Source organism: Calidris pugnax, unplaced genomic scaffold (assembly GCF_001431845.1).
Source record: "Calidris pugnax isolate Ruff unplaced genomic scaffold, ASM143184v1 scaffold335, whole genome shotgun sequence".
Taxonomy (NCBI): domain Eukaryota; kingdom Metazoa; phylum Chordata; class Aves; order Charadriiformes; family Scolopacidae; genus Calidris; species Calidris pugnax.
The window spans coordinates 334589-359477 of record NW_015091148.1 but is presented as its reverse complement, the minus strand read 5'-3'; the positions used below and the strand labels follow the sequence as shown (position 1 = coordinate 359477).

The 24889-nt window shown below is 45.4% G+C and overlaps 2 protein-coding genes across 7 annotated transcripts in view; one reads left to right on the top strand and one right to left on the bottom strand.

Annotated features, from left to right (window-relative positions):
• Positions 1–5891, bottom strand: part of FAM117A (family with sequence similarity 117 member A) — a 31872-nt gene extending 25981 nt beyond the window's left edge. For 4 of the 6 annotated variants that reach the window (XM_014958983.1, XM_014958986.1, XM_014958987.1 and 1 more), the window contains exons 1-3: positions 5627–5755; positions 4776–4883; positions 2143–2276 (exon numbers count right to left, since the gene is read on the bottom strand). The gene's annotated coding sequence lies outside the window, so the exon portion shown is untranslated. The other 2 variants (XM_014958984.1, XM_014958985.1) reach the window with 2 other exon arrangements.
• A 63-nt stretch (positions 5892–5954) lies between these two features.
• On the top strand, positions 5955–20137 carry KAT7 (K(lysine) acetyltransferase 7). Its single transcript, XM_014958982.1, has 15 exons — positions 5955–6171; positions 7691–7838; positions 9189–9365; positions 9557–9796; positions 10352–10434; positions 10684–10773; positions 11466–11564; positions 11784–11894; positions 12735–12926; positions 13604–13693; positions 14589–14729; positions 15757–15850; positions 16051–16197; positions 17495–17601; positions 18280–20137. Exons 1-15 carry the CDS (start codon positions 6157–6159, stop codon positions 18379–18381), a joined length of 1836 nt encoding a protein of 611 aa, XP_014814468.1. The 5' UTR covers positions 5955–6156; the 3' UTR covers positions 18382–20137.
• The last annotated feature ends 4752 nt before the right edge of the window (positions 20138–24889 follow it).

Below are 24889 nucleotides of genomic sequence, written 5' to 3'. Positions count from 1 at the left end.
GCTAAGGCACAGAGCTAATCAGTCTCCTAGGAAACTAAGGGAAAGATAAACCTGCCTAAATGGAGAAGCAGCCAAATTGATGCATATTTTATATCAATCAGACCATCCCAGTGAAGGTGTTGGTCAATTTATCATCTTGTTCTCAAAATCATTTTGCCCAGCTCGGGTTCTTCCTTCCACCTTCTTTTGCTACAAACCCCTTTTACTCCTTGTGTTAAAGTTCCTTATTTTCCCAACCTTTGGCTGAGCCTCCAAGAATACTCCACCGTTAAGTTTGGGGGTGACATTTGGTTTCTCTCGTACCTGCCTCCTGTTTTCACTAAACAGTAGGTACATTCTAAATTATCTCTCTACCCCGACTACCCGAGGCACAGAATATGGTAATTTGGGACCACAATTTAATTAGTAAAGCAAGCAAAGACAAACTCTGTCCCTACATATAACCTGTTGTTAAATATCTCCAAAGTTACTACAATCAAGATATTCATGTCAGCTGGAAACAGAGCGACAAAGTCTGTGGCTACTTGCCCACAGAACCACAGCCAGTTTTAAGAAAAGAAAGAACTGCCCACAGGACAGGCTCCGAAACGCCAAACAGGATAAAGTTTCGCCTTGACTTCCCACATCACTGACATTTTTGGTGACAAACGTTTCTTAACACCTGTGGAAGTTTGTGTCATTGGGCTGAACAACATGAGCCGAGTTTTCCTTTAAGGAAGCGAGCGAGGGATTTGATTGATTAGGAAGCAAAGCATTAACAGCAGTGCCAGGCAGTTGGAGAGCACTGCCTAGACTGGAAGGAACGTATTAAAGGAGCAGATCACAAATCCAAAAGCAGACAAGAAAATCTAAAAAATAACCCATTTTTGGCAGGAACAGGACGAAGGTGGCATAAAAATATCTGGCCTATAAACAGGCTTTGGTCCTGCCAGGGCAAAATGCACTTTTATTGCAACTATTCAATAATTAGATTATACTATGAGACCCGAGGGAGGGAGGGAGGGGACCAGGAAGTGCGGCTATATTCAGCTGTAACTAAGTGAAAAACTTCTGCTTTCAGCAAAACTGAGACCGGATCTTTTTTCCATTGCAATTTAAATAATAATAAAAAAAAAGATGTAGGCCAAACTGGATTGACCTTGCTCCTGATGCCAGAAAACACAGGGTCTACTCGGATGTCTGCATGCCAGAGCTCCGGGGAAAGAGCGAGGGCGTGGATGGTGTTCAAGTTTACTGAAACACCCCTCTCCCTCCATCCCCAGCGATGGTGCACGGCCACGATTCTCCACACAGGGGTTTCTGTGACTATTTATACTACAAGTCAGTATCCATTCAAATCTAAACCAGCTTCAGGCTTTAAAAAAATAAATGTGACACACCCCCCCAAACTGTTTGCTGAACCATCTGCAAACACATCCTCTCAGAACTACAGTCCTCCTGATGTGCAACAGCTGAATTTTTTTTTTTTAATGTGAAAGTAAAAAAATACTATGCCAACCTGCAAAGAAACCCCACAGCCCAGACGAGCTTCAGCACTATGATTCTCTGAATTAAATGCATTCATTACTGCTGGGTTTGCTTCTGAAGTGTCCCAAGGTCCCCTGGAGAACCAGCCCCTTCAGCTGCAAACACAAGCCAAGACTCAAAAATACATAGGGCTGAGCTCGTTGTGTCCCAGGTCCCACAGATTTTCTACCACATTAAATTCTGGTTTTTGCACCTTCTACCATCTTCATAGACATAGATCTGCATTTAATCTGTTTGCACATCACCGACTGTACTTTGACAAGAGCTAATTTCAAGCTTCTCAGCTAATGAGTCAGAGGAATTTAGGCTCCAACACCCGCTCAGAGTTGGGCACACATAGATCAGTTGGCTTAGGCCCTGTCCAAAAATACAGCCAGGAAACAGCAGGGAGCCCTCAGCTCTCCTATAGTAAAAGCACTTCTGAGAGACAGTGACCCACTCCCACAGGGGTCTTTAAAACGCACCAAATTGGATCAGGAATTCTTCAAGCTTTACACACTTGGGTCAAGAGGTTCTCTGATGCTGTTCTATCGCCTGGACCTACTACTCCTAAAACCCAAATATTTAAAAATATTAAGCTGGAACCCAAACCAGAGGAAAGCCAGCTCTACTCACCTTCTGAAGACGTGAAAGTAAAAGGAGTCATCATCCTGGATCTTCACATAACAGTGCTCTGGATATTTGCAGCATGTTATTATTATCCTAGGCCTTCTGTAACTCTAGCCTCCAGAGCTGGACTGAGATGATACCTAAAAGCAAGTAAGATTTATTCAAGTAGAGCACTTGAGATACTTTTATGGCGTATTTTCATTATATAGCGTTTCTCTCACTTGCTTTAAAACACACTTAAGTAGGTAAAGTAGCCCTGCAGGAATGCATTATAATGGCAAATAACACACAAAGCAATTAAAGTGAATGCTTTAACATTTATAAAGCACTTACCAACTGAAAAACACGAACTACTTTACAAGCATTTATTCTGCTTCATAACCATTCTACATAAGTGAACCCACTTTAAATTATCACTGACAGAAGCAACGGTTATATTGAGGTCCCACAGGCAGCTCTCTCAATGCCACGTCTCCAAAGCAAGTGGGAACCAAGGTTAAAGATTAAAGCTTTAAACCTAATTTCAACTTATCAATGCTTATACCTGTTTATGGAGATTGGTCTGGTGAAAAATTCCTTTTCATTGTCTGTATTTTCTAAGATTCAGCAGGAAATACTTTTTATTTAAATACAACAGTGAGTGTACCCAAGGCTAAGTCCTGAAGATTTTTAGTGAGGCTAAAGGCCTACAGAGATTTCAACAGATTCAGTAAGATCTTCAGGGCCAAGAGATTTCAGGTAGAACTTCTGACACCAGTGGCAACTTGGCACCTGCATATATTCAATACGCAAGGATCTAGAAACCGAAAATTACTTTGTGTGATTTGACATGAAATTTCAAGTCATCACACACTTGTTACACTTTCTTCTGGTGCAGCATCAGGAAATTCTGACAGTTAGGAGGCTGCAAGTGTGCCTTAAGAACCTTATTAAAGGGAGTTTAACCTCGGTGGAGATCCTTGTAAGCAGAAGCTACACCAGTTTTGCACCCTGAAATCACTCCCTCTTCCCAATTTCGTTGTTTGCTCAGGGTGAAGTGGTTTCAGGCACTGACATCTAGTGGCGATGCCAATGTGAAGGGCACCTGCCGGCAAACGCAGCCTCGAGTTTCAAGTCCCTTTTGTGTTTTTTCCCCAGAACAAACCAGCAGTTTCAGCTCCAAAAAACGCCAGGGCTGGAGGTTCTTCAGTCCCGACCGCTGGCACACGGCCAGGGCCGTACACATCCTTCACACACAAATAAAAAAAAAAAACATACCCAGATTTTTATTTCTGACAGAAGCCTCCTAAGTTTGGGCTGGATTTTGAGCTGAAGCGTAGTAGGGGTAAGTTAAATCCTTGCAGTTTGTTCTGATGGCAGATACACACATACAGAAAAGCTCTTGCAAGGTCTGCTGTGGTCTCAACACGATCTGATTGATGCTCTTCTGAGAGCACGAGGCAGCTAACGCCACCTTCCCTTGTCATTGTCCCCTTCCCCTACACACAGTGGATACTCTAATGTCCACTCAATGTTCAACCTGCACACAGGACTTATCATCTCCTGATAATTAAACTGGTAATACAAACTGTAAGACAGGACGGGGAAGCAGATTCCTGGCTTCTGTTCAAGCACTGCCACCTCTAGGAAAGTTTTTAAACACCACCCACTTCTGTTCGCTTTGTTTTTCCAATAACATCCTGTTGGTGGTGATAAATCCCCCTAACACGCATTAACATAAACAACTGACTTCAGACATAAGCTTCAGTAACATCTAGAAGCTCTAGCTAATATTTGATTTGTTTATCTGATACAATTAGGCACCATAGCTCTCATAATGTGGTGGTTTTGAAAGAGGAATCCTTTCTGTCATCAACAGGCAACTATTTCAGTGGGATGTGGTAATGGGCAACTTTTCACATGGTCATCGCATTCTTTAGTCTTTTTCATTCAAGCAAACCTGCAACTGAATTTAGATATTTGCAAGGTTGATATTATGTTAGTACCAGCCTCTAAGCTAACTGTCATTTTTCTACCACAGGCAGATTCCGTTTGATGCCAAGAGATAAAAGGTGAAGAAGTTGCAATCTACAAGCTCTTTGAAATCTTTTTTATTGCTCGTAACCACCCCACATTTCTATTAGAGCCCTTCATCCGTTTGCAACATTAGACACATTCCCTCCTGTGAGGGCTGAGCTTTGTCTCACAGAAAATACAATGAAGACAGGAAACTACAAAGTGTTCAGACTAACTCATCCCTTCCCATTAAGGAATAGTGCCCTGCTCGTCTTCATTCCCACTCCTCTTGCCCTTTGAGGCAATGCTGTAGTTCATCCCAGATTTATTTTAAATGAAACATTTCAACCCAGTCTAATAACCCAAGAGTATAATGTTCATTAGCCTAGCACTAGGTTTTGGCTCAACTGCAGTTTGAAATCCTATGCAATTCCAAGCAGTCTTTTTTTTTTTTCTTATAAAATAGGAAGAATTCATGCATTTGTGCAGCAGTGTTTTCTCCTGCAGCCACTTTTCAGTGGGTTTTCAAATTGGTTCACTGAAATAACCAGACTTACTAATGAGCTGTTCATGCACTCATAGTTTTTCCTAGGCTTAACGTGTACAATTTTTAGATCGACTACGTACACTCCCACTTCACATACCACACATACTGCTTCCCATTCCTCTCTACTTGGGCAAAAGCAGAGGTATTTCATCTTGACTTCTTCAGAAGGTTTGCCTTCCAGCATTTCACAGGAGACTGGATGCACCTAGGAGCAGTAACAATGTGGAATGAGAGAAATGGTCTTACTTGCATGACTAAGGATGACATGCACTCACGAGGATTATAGGATTAGGCCCTGAGAATTTCATAATCCTTAAAGATAACCATAGTTGGAAAGAAATCATGTGTTTGACTAAATACCCTTATTTTTCCCCAGATCTTTACATAAAGCAATATACTGCTGCTCACAGACAGTGTTATCATATTAATGTCAATATATGATGTTTGACCAGCTACTGGCCCAGTCACAACCAGGGAAGCAGCTCCCGTGGAGCGTGTGGCCTGTGCAGGAGGAGACCACGCTGGGGTGAACTCGCTGCCTTTCAGCTCCCGGCCCACCAGAGGCCTGAGGCAGCAAGAGCCACCTCAGGGGAATCACAAGATGCCTCTTCGTTTCAGTACAGAAACACGACCGGCTCACATTCACCCATGAGAGAACCACACAGGCAAAGCTTCACCGAAAACAAACCCCCTTTCCAGAGCAGAAAGATTAATTAACGACTAAAGCCTTTCCAAACGAGAGCCCGAAGCCGCCCAGGCCTGTGAGGCCCGCCCAGGCCCGTTAGGCCCCTGCGACGGCCCGCCCCCGGAGCCAGGCCCCGGGAAAGGCCTCTCCCTCCAGCTGGCCGCAGGCAGGGCGGGCGGCGGCACCCCCCGCAGCAGGAAGGGGGGCCGGCAGCCGGAGGCGCGGCGCTCCCCGCCTCCGCCTCAAAAGCAACGGGGACTCACCGCCTTCCTCCACCCAATGGACCCGGAGACGAGCCTCTGCCCGGCCCCAAGATGGCCCCCGGCGGGAGGGCTCCGGCTGCCCGCACCCAACATGGCTCCCCGGGGAACACACCCGTGCCGCTTCCCGGCTACTCACTGACTTCACACCCGGACCCAAGATGGCCGCCGCCGCCCCAACCCTCAGCCCAAATCCAAGATGGCCGCCGGCAGCTTCACTGTCAGCGGCGCCGCCGGGATACCTGTCCGAATCCAAGATGGCAGCCCCCGCTGGCGTGAGGCTGGCTGGGGGGTCACGTGACCAGGGGAGGGGGGGTGTGGACCGTGTCCCGGCGGAAGCGTGAGGGACCGAGCAGGGAACAGGGACTGGCGGCGGCGGGAGCGGGCTGGCGCCGCCGGAGCAGACGTGCCGCAGGACGGGAGACACGGCTGTCACCACGGAGCCCGCCAGCGCTAACACGGCGGCCACCGCCGCTTCGCGGACCGGGGGCGCCGGGGACCAGCCAACCTCGCTGCCCCCGCCCCCACCGAGGATGCCGCGCAGGAAGGTGAGCGCGGCCGGGGAACCGGGAAGGCGCTCGCCGGGGGGACTGGCGAGCTCCGACAGCAGCTTTTTCCCCATTCCCCACCCCCTCCGCTACCTCTCCCGGGCACAAAACCGAGGGGAAAATAGCGGCCTTCAGACCCCAGCGCCCGCCCCCTTTCGCTCCTTGAGTGGCTCCCGCTCGGGCACGCTGGGCGCTGATTGGCCGCTTTGCCCGTCACTCATCGCCCCCAACGGTTATCGTTTCCCCTCCCCCGCGCCTGCAGCGCGGTCCGCCTCTCGGCTTTTCCGATTGGACAAGCTGTTGGAGAGCTGGTCGCCTATTGGCTGGGCTGCCTTGCCGGGCTGACAGTTGATTGGTTCCCACGGCTGCCCATCTACGCCCCCAACGGTCACCTCCCCGCGCGTGCCTTGTTTCTCCCTCTCTCCCTTCCCCCCATCCCACCCCGCCCCCGCGGGGTAGATGTTTCTTTGGGAGCGAGGCTTGCACCGGTTGGCTGGCGGCTGCCGTCAATCATCCGCGGTGGCCACGCCTTTTTGGTCTCTAAGCTGTCATTGGCTGGCTCTCCCTTTCGGCCGCTCCCACCCGCGCTGTGATTGGCTGGTACCGGCGGGGTCTCCGCTGGGCGCAAAACAAAGCGGCGCGGGGGCTGCGCTCGCGCCCGCTACCCCCGCCCTTCGCCTCGGGCGGGCGCTGGCGCCGTCTCCGTCCCCTCAGGGCCGGCGGCTGCTCGGGAGCTGCCTCCGCCCGCCCTCCGCCGGCCTGGCCGCCCGCACCGAGACCTACGGACTCTCCCATTCCCTGGTGTCCGGTCAGGGCTGTGTGAAAGGAGTCTTTGGAGGGCCTGGTGGCTGCCCGCCAACTCCTGAGGCCTGCTTCCCTCAGAGAGCCGCCGCTGCCTGGTGCAGGGGGCCGCTCAGGTGGGCCGAGATGAGGTGAATACAACTGTGTTCTTAGTCTCTTTTGGCCCAACCGCTTCGCTGAGGGCCTTCGTGTTCCCTGCCCTGCTTCCAGCGGGAAGCCCTCGCGCTGCCCTGAATTGCTGAGTGGGGAAGAGGCGGTTTGGCCGTTGCCGGAGCCCGTCTGTTGGCTCCACCACCTGCTCCCGCGGGGCCTGGTGCTCTGCTGGGCTGTCTCGGCTGGTTGGAACAGGCAGATGGTGTGGGAGTGCTGTGGGCTTGGCAGGGTGAACCGAGAATGGGCAGCTTGAAACATATGCTCTCCAGCCTTCAACCTTTATTTACCTTTTACTTAAATAAAACCGGATGCTACTGTGACCTTTCTTAGCAGATTAGTTTGCAGAAACTTTATTATTGCAGGCACTATCTGACACTGCATATTTACTAAATTAAAATATTTTCTTTAGAGTAATACACTTGACGCTTACTAGTTTGTGTATGTCATTGTGCCAGCTTGAAATTAACTATCTAGCATCAAATACTTTCTCTTTTATATATAGTATAAGTACAATATGCAAGTTTTAAGTGCTTTTGGGCTAATGTCTGGGTCTGTGGTGTTGCAGAGGAATGCGGGCAGTAGCTCAGATGGAACAGAAGACTCTGATTTCTCTACCGATCCTGAGCATACGGACAGCTCTGAAAGCGATGGCACATCACGACGATCTGCCCGTGTCACCCGTTCCTCAGCCAGACTCAGTCAAAGCTCTCAAGGTAAATGCTTAATTTTTTTTTTTAAAGAAGGAAAAGAAAAACAGCCTCTTAAGCAACAAAAGGCTCAATGTACTCCATATTCCTGACCTTTAGAACTTAAATGTGTGGAGTTTATAAGTAAACAAAAATATATAACTTTTTCATTGGCTGTTAATGTACCACAGCAAAAAGTAGTCTTTATAAATGCATATTGCACAACTGAGGTGACAGAAATCAAAACTGGACTATCCTCTGTTCAAAAAGAAAAGCTGTCTAGTTGTAAAGGGAAGTGGGATTCAGACTCCATGACTCTGCTGTCAGCTTTGCCCAATTTTTCTGAGGACTTTAAACATTTGTTTTCCATCTAAACAGCGATATTGGTACCGGAGCCAAGTTACAGAGAGAGAGTTTAAGGGTGAAAGCTGTTCTTATTTGTTTTGTTTGTTTGTTTGGGGTTTTCTGTACTGGGAAGATGTATTTTCATGACTTGCTGACGCTGATCCTGCTCTGCAATAAATGTAATCAACATATTGCCAGTTATTTTGAGTGCTTCTACTTTAGCATCCAGATTGTAAGAGGAAACATTGAATGTTTCCACCTCCTCATTTTTAGTGTTAGTCTAGTCATTTCTGGGCTGTTAGTCAATAGGCTGCCATCTGGCATCAAGGGGAGGAAATGACAGTAGATGATAATTTCTTTCCATTGCTCCATGTGTATGCTTTGATAAAGATTCTGTTTTGTGACAAATTTTATTTCAGGTAAGAAATACACGTGCACGATCACCTGGTAATTAGGTGTTAAAAACAAGAGCAAAAGTGGCAGGGATGTGTACAAGATGACTGATGTTTCTAGGTTACGAAAGCATTATTTTCGTGCAAAATAATTGTTATAGAGAAGTATAGGATCACAAAGCCACATGCAGGGGCCCAGATAAAGCTCCACATCAGAAGCAATCTTGCTATTCCCAAAGGTTATCTAAACACTGATAGTTCTTATCTAAACTAACGGTTCTTTAGCTTTCCAAATGGGAGCTGGTTTATAATTACTAGTTAATTAAGTAATTAAGTCCAGAGAAAGGTGATCTAATTCCAGATTCCTCAGTGTTGGTAAAAGCGCCAAGAGATTTAAGCTCGGAAGAGCAGAGCGTATCTTTGTGCTGACACGCAGCGGTGAGTTGTAGGACAGAACCCTGTGTTGATACCGAGCTGTCAGTCATAATCATAGACTCTCAGGTTGGAAGAGACCTCAAAGATCATCTGGTCCAACCTTTCTATCAGATGTTGGCATCACAGACTTCAGAGCACGTGTGAGGCGAGTCTCTGACTTCCAGTGGTTCTTGCGGGTGTAATTATGGTGTTTCTGTGGAATTAGATTCCAGCCCGGTTCGTAATCCGCCGTCGTTTGGAGCAGAAGAGCCGGTCTATTCTACGCGGAGGGTAACGCGCAGCCAGCAGCAGCCTGCTCCCGTGACACCAAAGAAATACCCGCTCCGGCAGACTCGCTCCTCTGGGTCAGAGACCGAGCAAGTGGTTGACTTTTCTGATAGAGGTACGTGAGGATGCGGTGAGGTGTTGAAAGTTTGCAAAATGCTGTTGGAAAGAGTATGTGACTCCATTCTCTGAGGGCACAGTGTGATATCCTGAGGATAGAGGGTTTGAGACAGCTGTCCGGAGTCACTTTACGTATTTTTTTGAAAGCTTTCTTTCAGGCAAATTTGTAACATCTTGATCCTTATTCAGACACTAAAAATGCAGCGGATCACGATGAGTCTCCACCTCGTACCCCCACCGGGAATGCCCCTTCCTCAGAGTCTGATATTGATATCTCCAGTCCAAATGTATCCCATGATGAGAGCATTGCCAAGGACATGTCCATGAAGGATTCTGGAAGTGACCTGTCTCACCGCCCTAAGCGCCGCCGCTTCCATGAAAGCTACAATTTCAACATGAAATGTCCCACTCCTGGTTGTAACTCTTTAGGTAATTTCAGCTCCAGGATTAATCTGTTGGTTTTTGCATTCCTGCTGTGATATTCAAAGTCCCTCTCAGTTGAGCTATAGGTCCCAATAATAAGCACTTAATTAGGACCAGAAGTATTACTGAGAAGTGGGTATAGAGAAGGGATATGAAGCATATCTGCAGGTGTATTCCTCCTGGAGGTGTTTCTGGCTCAGGAGTGTTTGGGGATGACAGATAAAGCACAGGTGAGGAGTATGAGCACAGGTGTGGGAGGAAGATGCAGAGTCTTGCAGGAAGGGCACTGGTCTCTGCCAGAAGCAGGTTTTCAGAAAAAAATTATTGCAGACCTCTAATATACCTGGCTGCTTGCATGGAGTGCAGCTTTTGAGTTAGTGTGAAACAGATTTTCCTTCTTTGTTCCTAAAGCATGTGCCATGAACTGTGAAGTGTGCTCCTCCTCTTACACTGAGCATGCTCCTTGAGAAGCTCCTATGAGCTATCTGCCCACCTAGGATACTTTTTAAACATCTTTATGATCTTATGTTAAAAGTGTGGGTTTTTTCTGATCCTTTGCAGGACACCTAACTGGAAAACACGAGCGACACTTCTCCATATCGGGATGCCCACTGTATCATAATCTCTCAGCAGATGAGTGCAAGGTAAATGAGTCTTCTGTTTTATCTTCAACTGTTATTTATGGTTTTTTTGAGGAACAAAGTGCCGGGACCGGTCATTTGTGAACAGAAAATAAGAGTGAAGATGTTTCAGCTGATGTCTTTAGCTGTAAAACATTTCTATGTCTCATCATCTGTGAATTACAGTTCTGAAAATTCACCTAAAGGAGAAATGGAAAAGGTGAAGGCTTTGCTAGTTTGCTGCAGCACTGACAGATGAGTTTTGGGTTCCAGGTTCGAGCCCAGAGCCGGGATAAGCAGATTGAGGAGAGAATGCTGGCCCATCGGCAGGACGACAACAACAGGCATGCCACCAGGCACCAGGTAGGCCACCTGCACCTAACGAGTGGCTGCTCAGGTGAAAGTGGAAAGAAACCTCAGCTTGTGGTTTCCAGTGACCATGATTTTAACTTGATCTCCCTTCATCACTTCTTGGGTAAACTACTGTGCTGGCACTCCTTATTTGCCATCTCTAATTTGTTTCAGCAAATGCAATTAGTTGTATCCCTTGAATGAGAGAGACAGGAGCACGTGGGTGGTGGCACCTCAAAGGAGGCTGGAGCTGTTCTCAGGATGTTCTTTTCTGTGTGCTTTAATGTGTGGGACAAGAGAATTCCTACACTACTGTAAACTACAATTTTACTCTGACTAAAGAGAAAAAAATAAAACCAGGGGAATTGCATTTTTCAGTTCCTGAGTCTTGGACTTAAGTAAGGATGACTTAATGAGTCAGCTCAGAGCTTTTCCCCATGATGAAGCAGTGCATGAGGAGTGTGGCCTGTCCTGTGGCACTGAGGGGCATTGGCAAAGGCAAGCTGTGGTAGGAAGGAATTTTTCCTGGTTTCCATACCTGTGTTGTACCTCCAGTACCCTCTTATTAGCACAGGATTTGGTTCAGAGACAACAAACCTCATCAAATGAAAGCCAGGGCAGAGGTCTTTTAGGGTGAGAAGATGAAGAAAGATGTTTTAAGTGGATGAAGTTTAGTAAAGGTTTCCACCTCTGGTTTCTTTCAGGCACCAACAGAGAGACAGCTGCGATACAAAGAGAAAGTAGCTGAGCTCAGGAAGAAGAGGAACTCGGGCCTGAGCAAGGAGCAAAAAGAAAAATACATGGTAAAAGCAATAACTTAATTATTTCATTCCATTCTGTCTGAATGAGACCATTATGCAGGTGTTTGGCTTCCCAGTCATCCTGCAACATTCTCAGCTGAAAAACAGCAAGATCCAGCGTTTGGCTTCCCAGTCATCCTGCAACATTCCCAGCTGAAAAACAGCAAGATCCAGCTTAGGAGCAGCCTGGCAGCAAAACCTCCTATTATTTTATTGTTCTAGGAGCACAGACAAACCTATGGCAATACCAGGGAACCTCTGCTCGAAAACCTGACGAGTGAGTATGACCTTGAGCTTTTCCGAAGAGCGCAAGCACGAGCATCTGAGGACCTGGTGAGACTTCTAAATCATCAAATAACTTTGTTAGAAATGTGAATGCTTTCTGGGTTTTTTTTGTACTTGTGCAAGCAGAATCAGAGTTTGTAAACTTCAGCCCAACTGAGTCAGCAAAGTGACACTAGGGATAAATAACATTTAAGTGCCAGTCACTTGGAGGGTTTGCTGAAAGTGCAGGTGGAGTAAAGCATTTGCAGTCCCAAATGCTGCAGTGCCTGCAAGGGGAAAGATTAGTATCAGTCCTGTTTAATAGGTGTTTGTTTTCAGTAAAAGAACAGACTTTCAGCAGCTTCACCTGCTGAAGGAGTGGCTCAGGAGAGATAACAAAAGACAAAAGTCACATTGACAGTAACCAGTGACTGGAAAGGAGTTCAAAACCTCATATTGCCAAGGCTTTTGTACATGCCTTCCAAAGGCACCCTCCATCTCCAGAGCTGAACCAAAAGATCCTTTGATGTTTACCAGTAACAATTGCAGCTGGGAAATCCAAGGTGGAGCATTAGACTGTATCCTCTTCCTACATTTTAGGAAAGAAGCAAGGAGCTTACATTGCTTTCATGACAGAATGAGTACGATATCCTGGTGTTAGCATGCTGCTAAGTGCTGATTCACAAAACACTTCCTGAAGACAGGAACAGTCAGGAACCTGTCCTGCTTGTGCTGAGGCTCAGGCTGAGTTTGACTGAGGAGGGGTCATCAGACCTGGTCACACTGAAAGATGAATTTAGAGGACTTGAAGTAAATTATTTGTTTGAGGGAAATCAACAGGACCCTCTTCCTCTCTACCTACTCTTCAATTTTTTTAAAAATAATCATCCATTTTATTTTCATTCGTAGGAAAAGTTGCGGCTCCAGGGCCAGATCACAGAAGGCAGTAACATGATTAAAACAATCGCTTTTGGCCGTTACGAGCTGGATACCTGGTACCATTCTCCCTACCCAGAGGAATATGCTCGTCTGGGACGTCTCTACATGTGCGAGTTCTGTCTCAAATACATGAAGAGCCAGACAATACTGCGGCGACACATGGTAAGGGCAGAGCTGATTGAGCTTTACATCTGATTTCAGCACATAAACGCTTTAAAACATTACTGTTGTTACCTGAGTTGCTCGCTTTAGCAGGTGATAAAACTGCATGTTTCTTGGTATATCCAGTAGCTGTTGTAACCTTTTCACAAAATGATGTGGGGTTGGAGGGGACCTCTGGAGAATATTATGATGTGGGGTTGGAAGGGACCTCTGGAGAATATTGAGTCCAACCCCCTGCCAGAGCAGGGCCACCCACAGCAGGTCCCACAGGAACGTGTCCAGGTGGTGTTTGAATGTCTCCAGAGAAGGAGACTCCTCCACCTCCCTGGGCAGCCTCTGCCAGGGCTCTGCCACCCTCACAGTGAAGAAGTTCCTCCTCATGTTTAGATGGAACTTCTTATATTCAAGTTTGTGCCATTTCCTCTTGTCCTGTCCCTGGGCACCACTGAAAAAAGCCTGGCCCCATCCTCCTGACACCCACCCTTGAAGTATTTATAGGTGTTGATCAGATCCCCCCTCAGCCTTCTCTTCTCCAGACTAAAAAGCCCCACGTCCCTCAGCCTTTCCTTATAAAAGAGGTGCTTCAGGCCCTTCATCATCTTTGTAGCCCTCTGCCCTCCTCATCTTTTCTGCCTTTAAAACAGCATTGATATCCTAACTTTGTTTTCTGGTCATAGGCAAAATGTGTTTGGAAACATCCACCAGGTGATGAAATCTACCGCAAAGGCTCCATTTCGGTGTTTGAAGTGGATGGGAAAAAGAACAAGGTAAGTGGCTGCGATCCTTCGGCCAGTCTTCATTGTGGAGTCTGTCTGTCAAGTGTGCCGAGCGCTGCTTTTCTTCTAGAGAAACAGGATGTAAATGGCCCTTTCTCCCCTAATTGCAGAAAAACTAGTGGAGTCTGATCTGTCCATTCTTGCAATTCTGGCAGTAGTTCTGTCTGCATTTTCTTTGTGGTTATTCCTCAGCCCTGTTGTGCTCTGGCAGTTCCATCTGTTGTTTCATACCCTGCTTGGAGGTGTGTGTCAAGATCCCTTTCTGAAAGTTAGTGGGAAATTCTGTGTTTAGCCTCAGTAGATCACTACATGGTATGTAGCCAGATTTGGGTTGGGGTGGGAAGCAGCCCCATGGTATTGAGGGTGATCTGAGCCCTCAACCGAAGGCTGGAACAGTAATCTGCATATTCAGTGCTAATCAGCAGCACCAGACTTATGCCCCGTCTCTGATTGTGTCCAGTCTTGAAGGGTTTAGAGGAAAGAACAAAGAAATAAATTCAGAAGCTAAATCCTGCACTGCTGGAAGTTGGGAGGAGTCTTTTCTAGTTACCAGAGGTAACCTTCAAGCACGGGATTAATCCAGTGCAAGCAAGCAGAGATCTGGCCTCCTGTTCCCCTTCACTGAGAATGTGATATTTTGGGCATTCAGAGATTGCTATCACAAACACTAATTCCCACCCGTAGGAAGTCAGGATTACCAAGTTTCATCACAAATAGAATTGTTTCCGGGCCCAGCTGTTCTTTTTGAAAGACTGTTATGTCATTTCCCAGAGGATTCAGAATTTTCTTGTTATTTCCTATGCACGCCTGGTTTTGTCCACTCTTGAGATGTTCCAGTGTAATAAATCTGTGTAATAAGTGTATCTTACTCTCCTTTTGCTTCTAGATCTACTGTCAAAACCTGTGTCTGCTGGCAAAACTTTTCTTGGACCATAAAACACTGTATTATGATGTTGAACCCTTCCTCTTCTATGTCATGACAGAAGCTGACAACACTGGCTGTCATCTGATAGGATATTTCTCCAAGGTTAGTTGAAAATATATCCATAAGCGTTACTACTTCACTAGAATGAGATTTAGGACACCAGTTATCAGTGCTGAATCTCTTCCAACCTAGACAATTCTATAATAAATTAAAAAAAAAAAAAGTAATGATAATATAAAAATTTAAATAAATGTAGAGAAAATATATTAAAATAAAAATGCGACCGTGATACTTTCTTTTGAAAATAAAGTACTTGAAGAAATAAAAACTCTTAGGTGGAAAAGCTGAGACATAACTCAAGTAACTTTAGCGTATCCCACAAGTAAGTCATTGGCCAAGCTTAGAGTAGGAGCCAGTTTTCTCAACTGTTTGCCTACAGTTGCCAGTATAAAATATAAAAAAAAACACCTATAAAAAATAGCCAGTCTATGTGTTTAAGCTGTGCTGCACATTGGGAAAATACGTTTCCTGGTTGTTCCTACTTCAGTACAGAACAAGCAATTTCCCTTATGGACATGGTGATATCATGCAATGCACTTTAGCAGTTCACTTATTTCAGTCAGTGAAATTCTATAGGAGAATACTGAGTCAAAATTGAATAAATATCTTAATGCAGATTTTTCTTTACAGCATTTTTTTTTTTGATCTGAGCATGCATGTCTTGAGTCTCTTCTTTATCTGAACATTTCGGTGTAGACCATGTGCTTACCATGCTGCAGTTATGTTGCTTTCTTGTTGCATGTAAAGCTGGTAGATGACAGAGGTGACAGTGAGGGTGGTACTGGCTCCTTTCAGGTACAACTCCATGGCCAGCCAGGAGTTAAAATTGGCTTAAAATTGTGCACCAAGCACCTAATTTAATGGCTAATAAAGTACGACACCAGGCCAGGTTGGGAGGTGAAGGATGATCATGTTACTGTTGTTAGGCAGGTTTTTCTACTGTCGCTCCTTTTACCTTGTATTGTATCAGTTGCACAGGCTTGTTCAGTCTGTTGGGATTAAGATCTACCCATTGTTTGTACAGATCCAGGCCTGTTAACGTATCCTCTCTGCTCTTTCTCGTTTTTAGGAGAAGAATTCTTTTCTCAACTACAATGTTTCTTGTATCCTGACGATGCCTCAATATATGAGGCAGGGTTATGGCAAAATGCTCATTGACTTCAGTAAGTAGAGAGAGAGAAATTCTAACACGTATTCTGTCACGTGTATTCACGACAATTTCACTAAGAAATCTAACATTTCTCTGGTGGTGGTTGAGCAGTTTTCAGTATAGCTGGTTTCTGCATGTGCTAAAGAGAGTAACAGTCAGTAGAGAGCAGCTTAAGAAGGATAAATTATGGTGGGTTTTTTTTTTCCTTTCCAGGCTATTTGCTTTCTAAAGTAGAAGAAAAAGTTGGCTCTCCAGAACGCCCTCTGTCTGACTTGGGTCTCATCAGCTACCGCAGTTACTGGAAGGAAGTTCTTCTTCGTTACCTGCATAATTTCCAAGGAAAAGAGATCTCTATAAAAGGTATGTTTTCAGGCTAAATAAGTTTGTAGTGAATTGGTTCAGGAACACACTTATTCACTCATTTTTCTCAACTCTGAAGCAGATCATGCTTGACTTATTCACAGAGGTGTTTGTGTAGCATCACAGTGGAATATTGCTGTAGTTGGGGGAACATTCCTTTCCAGTCCTGCCACCATTAACAATAATCCACCTTACACAGTTCTGAAAGCACGTACAGTTTTCTTCTCTTAAAAAATACACTTTTAAAAAAAGGTTCAGCAAAGAACTTTGTCCATCTGTAGATTAGCATGTTAACTTTAAAAAGAAAAATGGCTCCACTGAGAGGCTTTCAGATGCTTTGGAAAAATACTAAGACTATTTGGACTTCTTTTAAATAGCACTTTTATGTTTATGCCACGTAGGGGTGTGCAGCAGTTCGTAGAGACATTGAGGTAGTTCTGAAGACGTGGCTACATTTTCTTTCAGAGGATTATGCTGTATTAACTTGGGTCCTGAAACCAGCATCACTGAATCATTGTCATAGAATGGTTAGAGTTGGAAGGAGCCTTAAAGATCATTGAGTTCCAACCCCCTGCCCTGGGCAGGGACACTTCCCACCACACCAGGTTGCTCAAAGTCCCATCCAGCCTGGTCTTGAATCCCTCCAGGGATGGGGCAGCCACAGCTTCTCTGGGCAACTTGGGCCAGGGTCTCACCACCCTCATAGCAAAGAATCTCTTACTAGTATCTCATCTAAATCTCCTCTCTTTCAATTTAAAACCATTCACCCTCATCCTATGGCTCCCCTCCTTGATCAAGAGTCCCTCTCCATCTCTCCTGTAGACCCTTTCAGGTACTGTAAGACCATTATAAGGTCTCCCCAGAGCCTTCTCCAGGCTGAACAACCCCACCTCTCTCAGCCTATCCTCACAGCAGAGGTGCTCCAGCCCTCTGATGATTTTTGTGGCCTCCAATGGACCTGTTCCCACAGGCCCATGTCCTCCCTGTGGTGAGGACTCCAAAGCTGGACACAGTGCTCTGGGTGGGGTCTCACGAGAGCAGAGTGGAGGGGTAATGTTCTATCCATGTTCTATTTCAACTGAATTTTTCCCCAGTGCTCCTCCTAGACCACTGGGAATCCAGTTCTGGGATGAGCTGGGCTGTTCCTGTACAGCTCTATGTGGCTTATATCCACAGCCTGTGGTTCTTCATGCTATTTGCAGTCAGCCCTCAGGAGATAGAAGTTGTAAACTAACAATTATAGGCTATTGAGGAGGAATTTGTTTCTTTTCTAACATAAGCTGTTGCTGGTTTGCAGAAATCAGTCAGGAGACTGCAGTGAACCCCGTCGACATTGTTAGCACGTTGCAGGCGCTTCAGATGCTCAAGTACTGGAAGGGAAAACACCTGGTCCTAAAAAGACAGGTAAGATTTATGATGGCTATTTCTGCATTTTTCTTTCGCTATATTTAGTTGTTAGGTGCATACGAACTTGGTGAAATTGGTATTTCCTTTGCACTGTGCTGGGTTTTCCAGCCTCTTCATTCTAGTGAGGGAGTGCTTTAATCTTCAAATGCAGTAACTGATAAAATACACCACGAGCATCCAGCCTGAGTCTTCAGTAGCGTAAAAATCTGCTCTATTGACCTTCCTTCTCTGATGTGTGGAATAATGTTGCTCATCGTAAGCAGCTTTTTAGAGGGAGCAGTGGACCAACGTTCCCATCATGCTTCTCCTCACACCTGCCCTTTACTGGGCAAATGGGTGATACCGGAGTGAACTGAATTAACAGGAGTCTGAATGAGTCCTGTGTGTACCCTCATTAGGTATAAGACAAGTGGTTTATAATCCTCAAATGTGACAGCTTCTCTCTTGTTTTCTCTGCCCTGCGTCTTCACTTTGTAGCTAGAAGTAGCCTTGTCAGTGGGATTGGAAGGGCTTCTAGGACGCGCCGTGGAGGAAATGTTCCTTTTGTCACACTGAGCAGTCCGTAGCCTAGTCATCGTCACGCTTGTGCACTCGGGTGTGTGGTGTTGTACCATGGATAATTCTGCCATCGCAGATCATTTGTTTTAACCTGCCCTTTCGTGCTCTTTTCCTTAGGATCTGATTGATGAATGGATAGCCAAAGAGGCAAAAAGATCCAACAGCAATAAGATAATGGATCCCAGCTGTTTGAAATGGACCCCTCCTAAGGGAACTTAACTGTCTCTCACTCCTGAAGCCAGTGAAACCCCAGCAGTAGGAAGTACCCTCGGGATCTCTGTTGTATCTGTTGCTGTTGTGATTGCCTGGTACAGTACCCTCCCGAAAGATCAGTTCCCCTTGGTACTGTTCTGGCCCGGATCTTTTGTGCACACCACAGACGCTAGTTCTGAGGAACTTTATGTTTCGGCCTCAATGAGGTTGCAAGGATTGGATCTGTATTGGACCCAAACGAAGCTCCTAGCAGCGCTGGCCCAAGGAGTTCTGATATCTGGTACTGTACCTGTCCAGTCACTGGTCTCACCCTCATGTTCTTATTCCGATGAGGTTGTGTTGTGTCCTATAATCTGGTTGTTTCTTCCTTCAGGTTCCTTGCGTTCTAGGTAATGGAGGTAACTTCTGTGGCTTTTGAACAAGGTCTAATAACGCTTGTTTGGGGAAAGTCTGGTTTTCCAACAAGCTGCAATTACACTGACCGGCATTTTTAACTAGTCCTGCCTGATGGACTGTGTTTCATTCCATGTATCAGATAGTTTTAGTAAGGTAACATACCACCTCTTTCAGCAGGGTTTTCCATATAATATGGTCTTCACATAGTTAATATTGTACAGTGGGAAGCTTTCATGCCTTGTGAGTGAGTGAGTGGTGTGACTGTGAGTGTTACCCTGGAGGAGCCGAAGGCTGGGTGTGTGAGAACATCATGGGCTGAGATGTTCCAGAGAGTGGCTCTTGGTAAATGCTCCTGGAGCTACTCCAGTGCCACGGCTGTTGGAGAGACCTCTTTGATTATAAGTTACTGGTTTTTCTTGTTTATCTTTTTGGAGTTAGTGAATTTCTTTACACAGAAGCAGCCTGTTCAGTATATTTCACTGGAGATACTTTACCCAGAGCAGTCTTCCTTGAATTGTAGATCTCTTTGTATTAGAGAGGATTTTTTCCTCTAGACTGAAGAAATAAAAACTTTGGACAGATTTTTGCTGGCCTTGTCCAAACAGCCACAGAAACTCTACAATGCAAATATCGTCAGTTGTTGGATTGCCTACAGTGTACGTTCTGTGCATCGTGGCAGCTCCAGTTAGCTGTGTGGATGGTTTGCTTCTCTGACAGTGCGTTCTTGTTTGTCTTTGTAAAACAAAAAAAGCTTTTACTTCCTCTCTCCCATCAGCACCACCGGAAGAAACTATTGTACAATGGCTTTCAAGTATAACCACTGTCTTTGTGCCACAAGTTTCCTATATGGCTCCAGTGTGATTAAAAGGGGGGGCACAATCTTGGGGTAGATGATGGCAACATCATATAGTGCCGATTTCACTTCAACCTTCCAATGCTTCCTCATTGAACGGTGTCTGAAATGAAGCACTTGCAATGTACTGGTAGGTGGGAGCCGTTTCCTGTTAACCACTGACCCATCCTAGTGTGGAAAAGTTCTCTACTGCTCTTCTGATGGTTGTCTGCCTTTCTCTGCCTCCTTAAAAACAAAACAAAACAAAAAAACCAAAAAAAAAAGAAGAAAAAGAAAAAAGATCATCAGTACATGGTGTATACCTTGTGGGCATTACTGAAGTTTGCTGTCTCATGCCCTTTGCTCCTGTATTGTAACTAACTACAGATACCCATGAAACTATCCAACCAAGTAGATCTCTTATGGAGTAGGGAAGAAGGCCATTCTTGTGCAGAAGCTAAACCCTGTTCCCATGATGTGGTAGAATGTGCTATTCTTGTATCTACTTCTCAATAAAGCATGTTCTCTGCTCAAGTTTATGCCTTTTTATTTTATTTTTTTTTTTCAGTCAGATGCTATTCTGCATCTCCAGTTAAGTGAAGCTGCTGCTTTATGTTGCAGGGGACTAATTTGGAACCCATCTTTGTGCCTGGTGTGTTAAGGATTGTGACTAGAGTGGCTTTTAGGATGAATCTTTTGGAAATTGCCCATCTTGCGGAGGCTGCCATGAGGAACGTGTGGAGTTTGCCAGATACTGACAAGTTACTTATGTCATGAAAAATGGGGATGGCATTTGTTGACGTGAAGTTCATTGTAGGAGGAAGGAGTTATCCTAAAAGTGATAGTGCTGGACTTTTAGCCTTCTGTGCTTCCATGACCAGACCTCGTACCGTGGGAGGGCTTGGGGCAGTGAAGTCTCTGATCTTCAAAAAACGGTGTTTGAATTTCAGCATATGTCAAACGTGCAGTCTTTGATATTATCTCTGATATTAAATGGTTAATTACACATTATCTGCTCCAGCTCTCTCCGAAGATTCTGCTTTTCTATGTAACTCAGTGGGAGTTAAAAAGAGCAGGGAATGATTTTGGGCTCTGGGCTCTGAGCTGCAGGGAGCTGTGAAGAGTAAGGCTGAGATGTTCAGTGATGGGGGCCTGGGATTAGAGGTGCTCAGCTTGAGAAGAAAGAGCAAAGTCATGGAGATGGAACACCCTGGGAGTCGTGGTGGGATTACGATCAAAATCAAGGACACTTCCTTGAGCAATGATGCTTGTTTACTCAAGTTGCATCAAGGCTCTTCCTCATTCTGTCTTGTTTTCCTTAAGACATTTTTTTGAAGCATTTGATTTGGGACCATTGCTTTTACTTATTTGAGCACAGTTTTGTACTATACCAGTGGCAGTTTTTTGCCTTCTTTCTTGTTTGTTTGTTTATTTTTCTTGCAATTACAGCAAGGTGCAGCCTGACTGAGTTTGTAGTAACTAGAAAGAGACAAAAGGATAAGGGTTTATTCCCTGCAGTGCTCTGCTGTCACAGCCAGCCCCTCTTGAAGCTTTTCTTTCCCTCCAGTCCTTATTCTGTCAGGTCTGTTTATGTTGTGACTTCTCAGAGGCAGCGACTGCCTCTCTGTATTCCTACAGCTCTTAATGCGAGGGGGTCCTATGCTTGAGAGAGACCTCTGGGTGCTTTGGTAATGCAGGCAGTAATTAAGTATTGAGTCACAGATAGCCATAAACATCCCTGGGTAACCAGAGGATGAGACGTGCTCCCAGTTTCACCCGCAGTTTATTCATAGCAACTGCAGACGTGCAGATGTAACCTTCTGGATGGGCAGTTTGAAGCCCTCCTAAAAACTACACTGCTACCAAAAAGCAGCTGGTGCTTTCAGTAAATTTTCCTGGTTTGATGCCTTCTTGCCCCCTTCTTTTCTCATTTATAAAAAACCGACTTGCCTATAGCTTTGACCTAACACAGGAATAGCTAACGCGTGTCACTGTAAGCTCGCTGGTACCCTCTGCAGAGAGCTCTGTGCTGTGACAGACCCAGAGAAACACAAACACAAACGCAGATGGAGTGCAAGACTGAATGAGAAGCTGAGAGGCAGACCCCCTCAGCTCTACATCCCAGAAGCAAGAACTGATTGTGGAACTGAAACTCATATAAGTCAAATAAGAATTTGAATGCCAGGAAAGGTGAAGAGCTGGAGCAGAGACAGCCTCGTAAGGAATTGGCTTTTTATGAAAGCCTTGGGTTATGTGCCCAAAATCAGAGGTTCCCTACCAAAGAACCGGACAAACCCAGCTCTTCCAGTGCTCAGTCCCGATGCTTTAAGGTCAAACTCATCCTTTTTCCAGGGGCCAACAATGAAGTTTTCTTGGTTTGGATGTCATCTAATGCACTACTTCCATATATTTTCCAAAAATATTGTAATTCAGCAGAGCCAAGGTTAAAAACCCTTTATGTCTCTGCTGTCAGTAAATGAGAAGTAGCCCTTTGAAAGCTTTATGGGTGCGGTAGCAGTTGGTGTGTGTCCTTCTGTCTCAGTATTGTTTCCTGTTGAGTTTGTTTCCTGGAGAACTTTCCATGACTTCTGCCCCTTTGCTTAAATTCCAGCTGCCCCGGAGCCGCTTTGGTGACGGTTCCTCTGCTCCGCAGCTTTTCCCCTGGTTATTTTGCTGTTTCTAGCTTTCCAGATGTCACAGTTAAAACAGCTCTGCTTTCTATTTTAGTCTTCATATTGAAGTACAGGTGTGATAGCACAAACTGCAGACAGGTATAACGTGGTTTGTTGCTTTCCAGATGATTTCACCCCCAATTCTCTGCTTTGGAACATGCATATTCCTGAGTTAAAGCTTCACTCTACCCACAGTTACTGTATTTCAGGCTGGACATGGACAAACAGCATGGACTTTCCTCTGCTCTTGAGCTCTCCTCACAATTGTTTCAGCTTTAGGAGGTTGAACTGAAGAGTTAATCTAATTAATGCATGACTTGTGTATTTAAGAATCCCCTGACACCAACTCCAAGTTTCTCCATGTAGTTTAAGATTTCACAGCAAGAGGGATTCTTAGCTCTTGTGCCAACTCGTGCAGGAACTGCTTGTCTGGATCAAATCTAAGATCCTTTAACCCAATAACATGTCTGACAGGAGTCAGAAGTTAATGTTCAAGGTTAATGACTGCTTCAACAATGTATGTCATCGTTAATTATTATATCTGCATATCTCTTTAAAGAAATATATCCCTATGAATTATGTATCTTCCTCAAGTGTTCAATTATGGTTTACCAGAGCATTCTGAAGCCATCCAGGGCCCTGCTTTATCCTCTGCTCATCCCAGTGCCTATCAGTGCAGCCTCAGGGCTGCTTTAACAGCCTGCTATCCCAAAACATCCCTCAGCCTTGGGAAACTGTTAAAACACATAATACTTCAGCCTCTCCCCAACTTCATCCTTGACTCCAGCCTCTGGAAGCACCATGGCTGTGAAGATCCCGATGTGCTGACTCTAACAGAGACCAAGCCCAGTGAAGGGCTTTCTCACACCCTCTTCGACACCTGCTCCCGCCTGGGGTGAGGGAGGCTGGGATTTCTCAGAATCTGCCACTGGAGAATGCTCTTTTGACCTTGGACATTATTTTTTTCCTCTGAATTTCTTCAAAAGGCAAGGAAAGCAAAGCTGTTCCAGCATGGACGCTTTCCAAGTTGAACTTCTGCCCAGGACAAAGCAAGCTTTTGCAGTTAAAACCCCAAAAATGAGAATTTAGAATGAGTTATGGTGATGGACAGTGAGCTACTGCCTCATTTGGGGAATGGTTTCATTTACTCGTCACGCATTTCGTGCTTTGGAGGTGCAGTTGTTAATGAGCAGGAAAGCTCTTGGAATCCTTTGGGGTCTGCTGCTGCATGAATTTTTATTTTGCAGTGTGGACTCGGGCAGAGGGATCCTGCTCCCGCTGTTCTCTCACCACCGGCTGCTCGGGATGATCCTGCCCTTGGTTGTGCTGCCCTCGGCTGGACCAGCACAGGGTTTGTGGGGACCTCGCTCAGCCAGATCCCCGACCTGATCAAACCTCTCCATCTTTTGCTCATTCCATCCCTGGACCATTTAATTTGGCAACCCACAAGGCCCCTCCTCATCGATTTTTTTTCTCCAGATTCCTTCAATATTGGCACCAAGAAGAGTTTTCATCATGGTGAGACAAACTGGGGCTTCTTTTTCTCCACTTCTCTTTTTCTCCACTTCTCTTTTTCTCCATGTCCAAGATGTAGAGATCTTCTGCCTACATCTCCAGGCACCAGTTGGTCACTGCTGTTCCTCTTCCTTGGCTGAGCACTGGTGGTTCTGTTGGCTTTTCCTTTTTGATGGAATTGTTTGGGGGCAGGATGTGGGCATGTTTTGGCCGCGCTGAGGATCTGCAGGGAAGGAATAGTTGGTTGAATATTCCTATAAAGAACGCTAGAGGAAAAGAGGCAGCAGGGAAGCAGGAAGGAAAGGAAGCTAAATATGTACAATTACTCAGTTGTTTCTATTGTGATGGGCATGTAACTCAGAGCTTAGTTTAAACCCATGTAAGAGAGTCCATCTGCCAGTAACTCCACCCTCCTGTTGTTCCAAAGCTACGGAAAGAACTGGAACACCTACTTCTCACACCACCTCATGGACGAGGGGAAAAGCAACTCTATTTTTGAGAGCGTCCCCTGTAATTAGGTCTGCTTCCCCCCTCCTCCCCTGGGCTCCTGCCCACACACCACAAGAAAATACCCAGACCCGAGTCTGGGATGAGAGCAGAGGTGTAGCAAAAAGGGAGAAAACAAAAGGAAAAGAAAATATCGCCAGGAAGTGAATAGATCTCAAAGGCTGTTATGAGTTTTCTACAGTAAAAGATGCCAAATCCAAAGAGAGCTGTTAAACTGGACACCCTCCTCCAGTGTCACAATTAACTCGTGTGCTGGACAGTGGTAAAATACTTGTTAATTTGTACCTACTTTGCACAGTAGGATCCTCAAGATCCACAAATTGCAGTAATCCTACATTATATATTAGTAGTAGGAAGGAGAAAAAAAAAAGATGGGCTTCTGGATTTATTATTCTGTTATTTGTAGAAATCAATTAGTACAGGAATGAACATGCTGAGTTATATAAGGCACTAGAAAACCAACAATATTTAAGAGAAAATATGCTTTAGCACCGCTTAGTTCAGTGGAGGGGGGGTTTAAAGGGAAGTGTCTGAACAAAGGGAGGTGACGATGACTTTCATTTTCTTTATATATGATTCCCCTGGTGCTTGG

Coding starts and splice junctions, on each gene's coding strand:
- KAT7 (XM_014958982.1), top strand. Junction 10,774..11,465: donor GGCATGCCACCAGGCACCAG/GTAGGCCACCTG, acceptor GGTTTCTTTCAG/GCACCAACAGAGAGACAGCT. Junction 17,602..18,279: donor ACCTGGTCCTAAAAAGACAG/GTAAGATTTATG, acceptor TCTTTTCCTTAG/GATCTGATTGATGAATGGAT.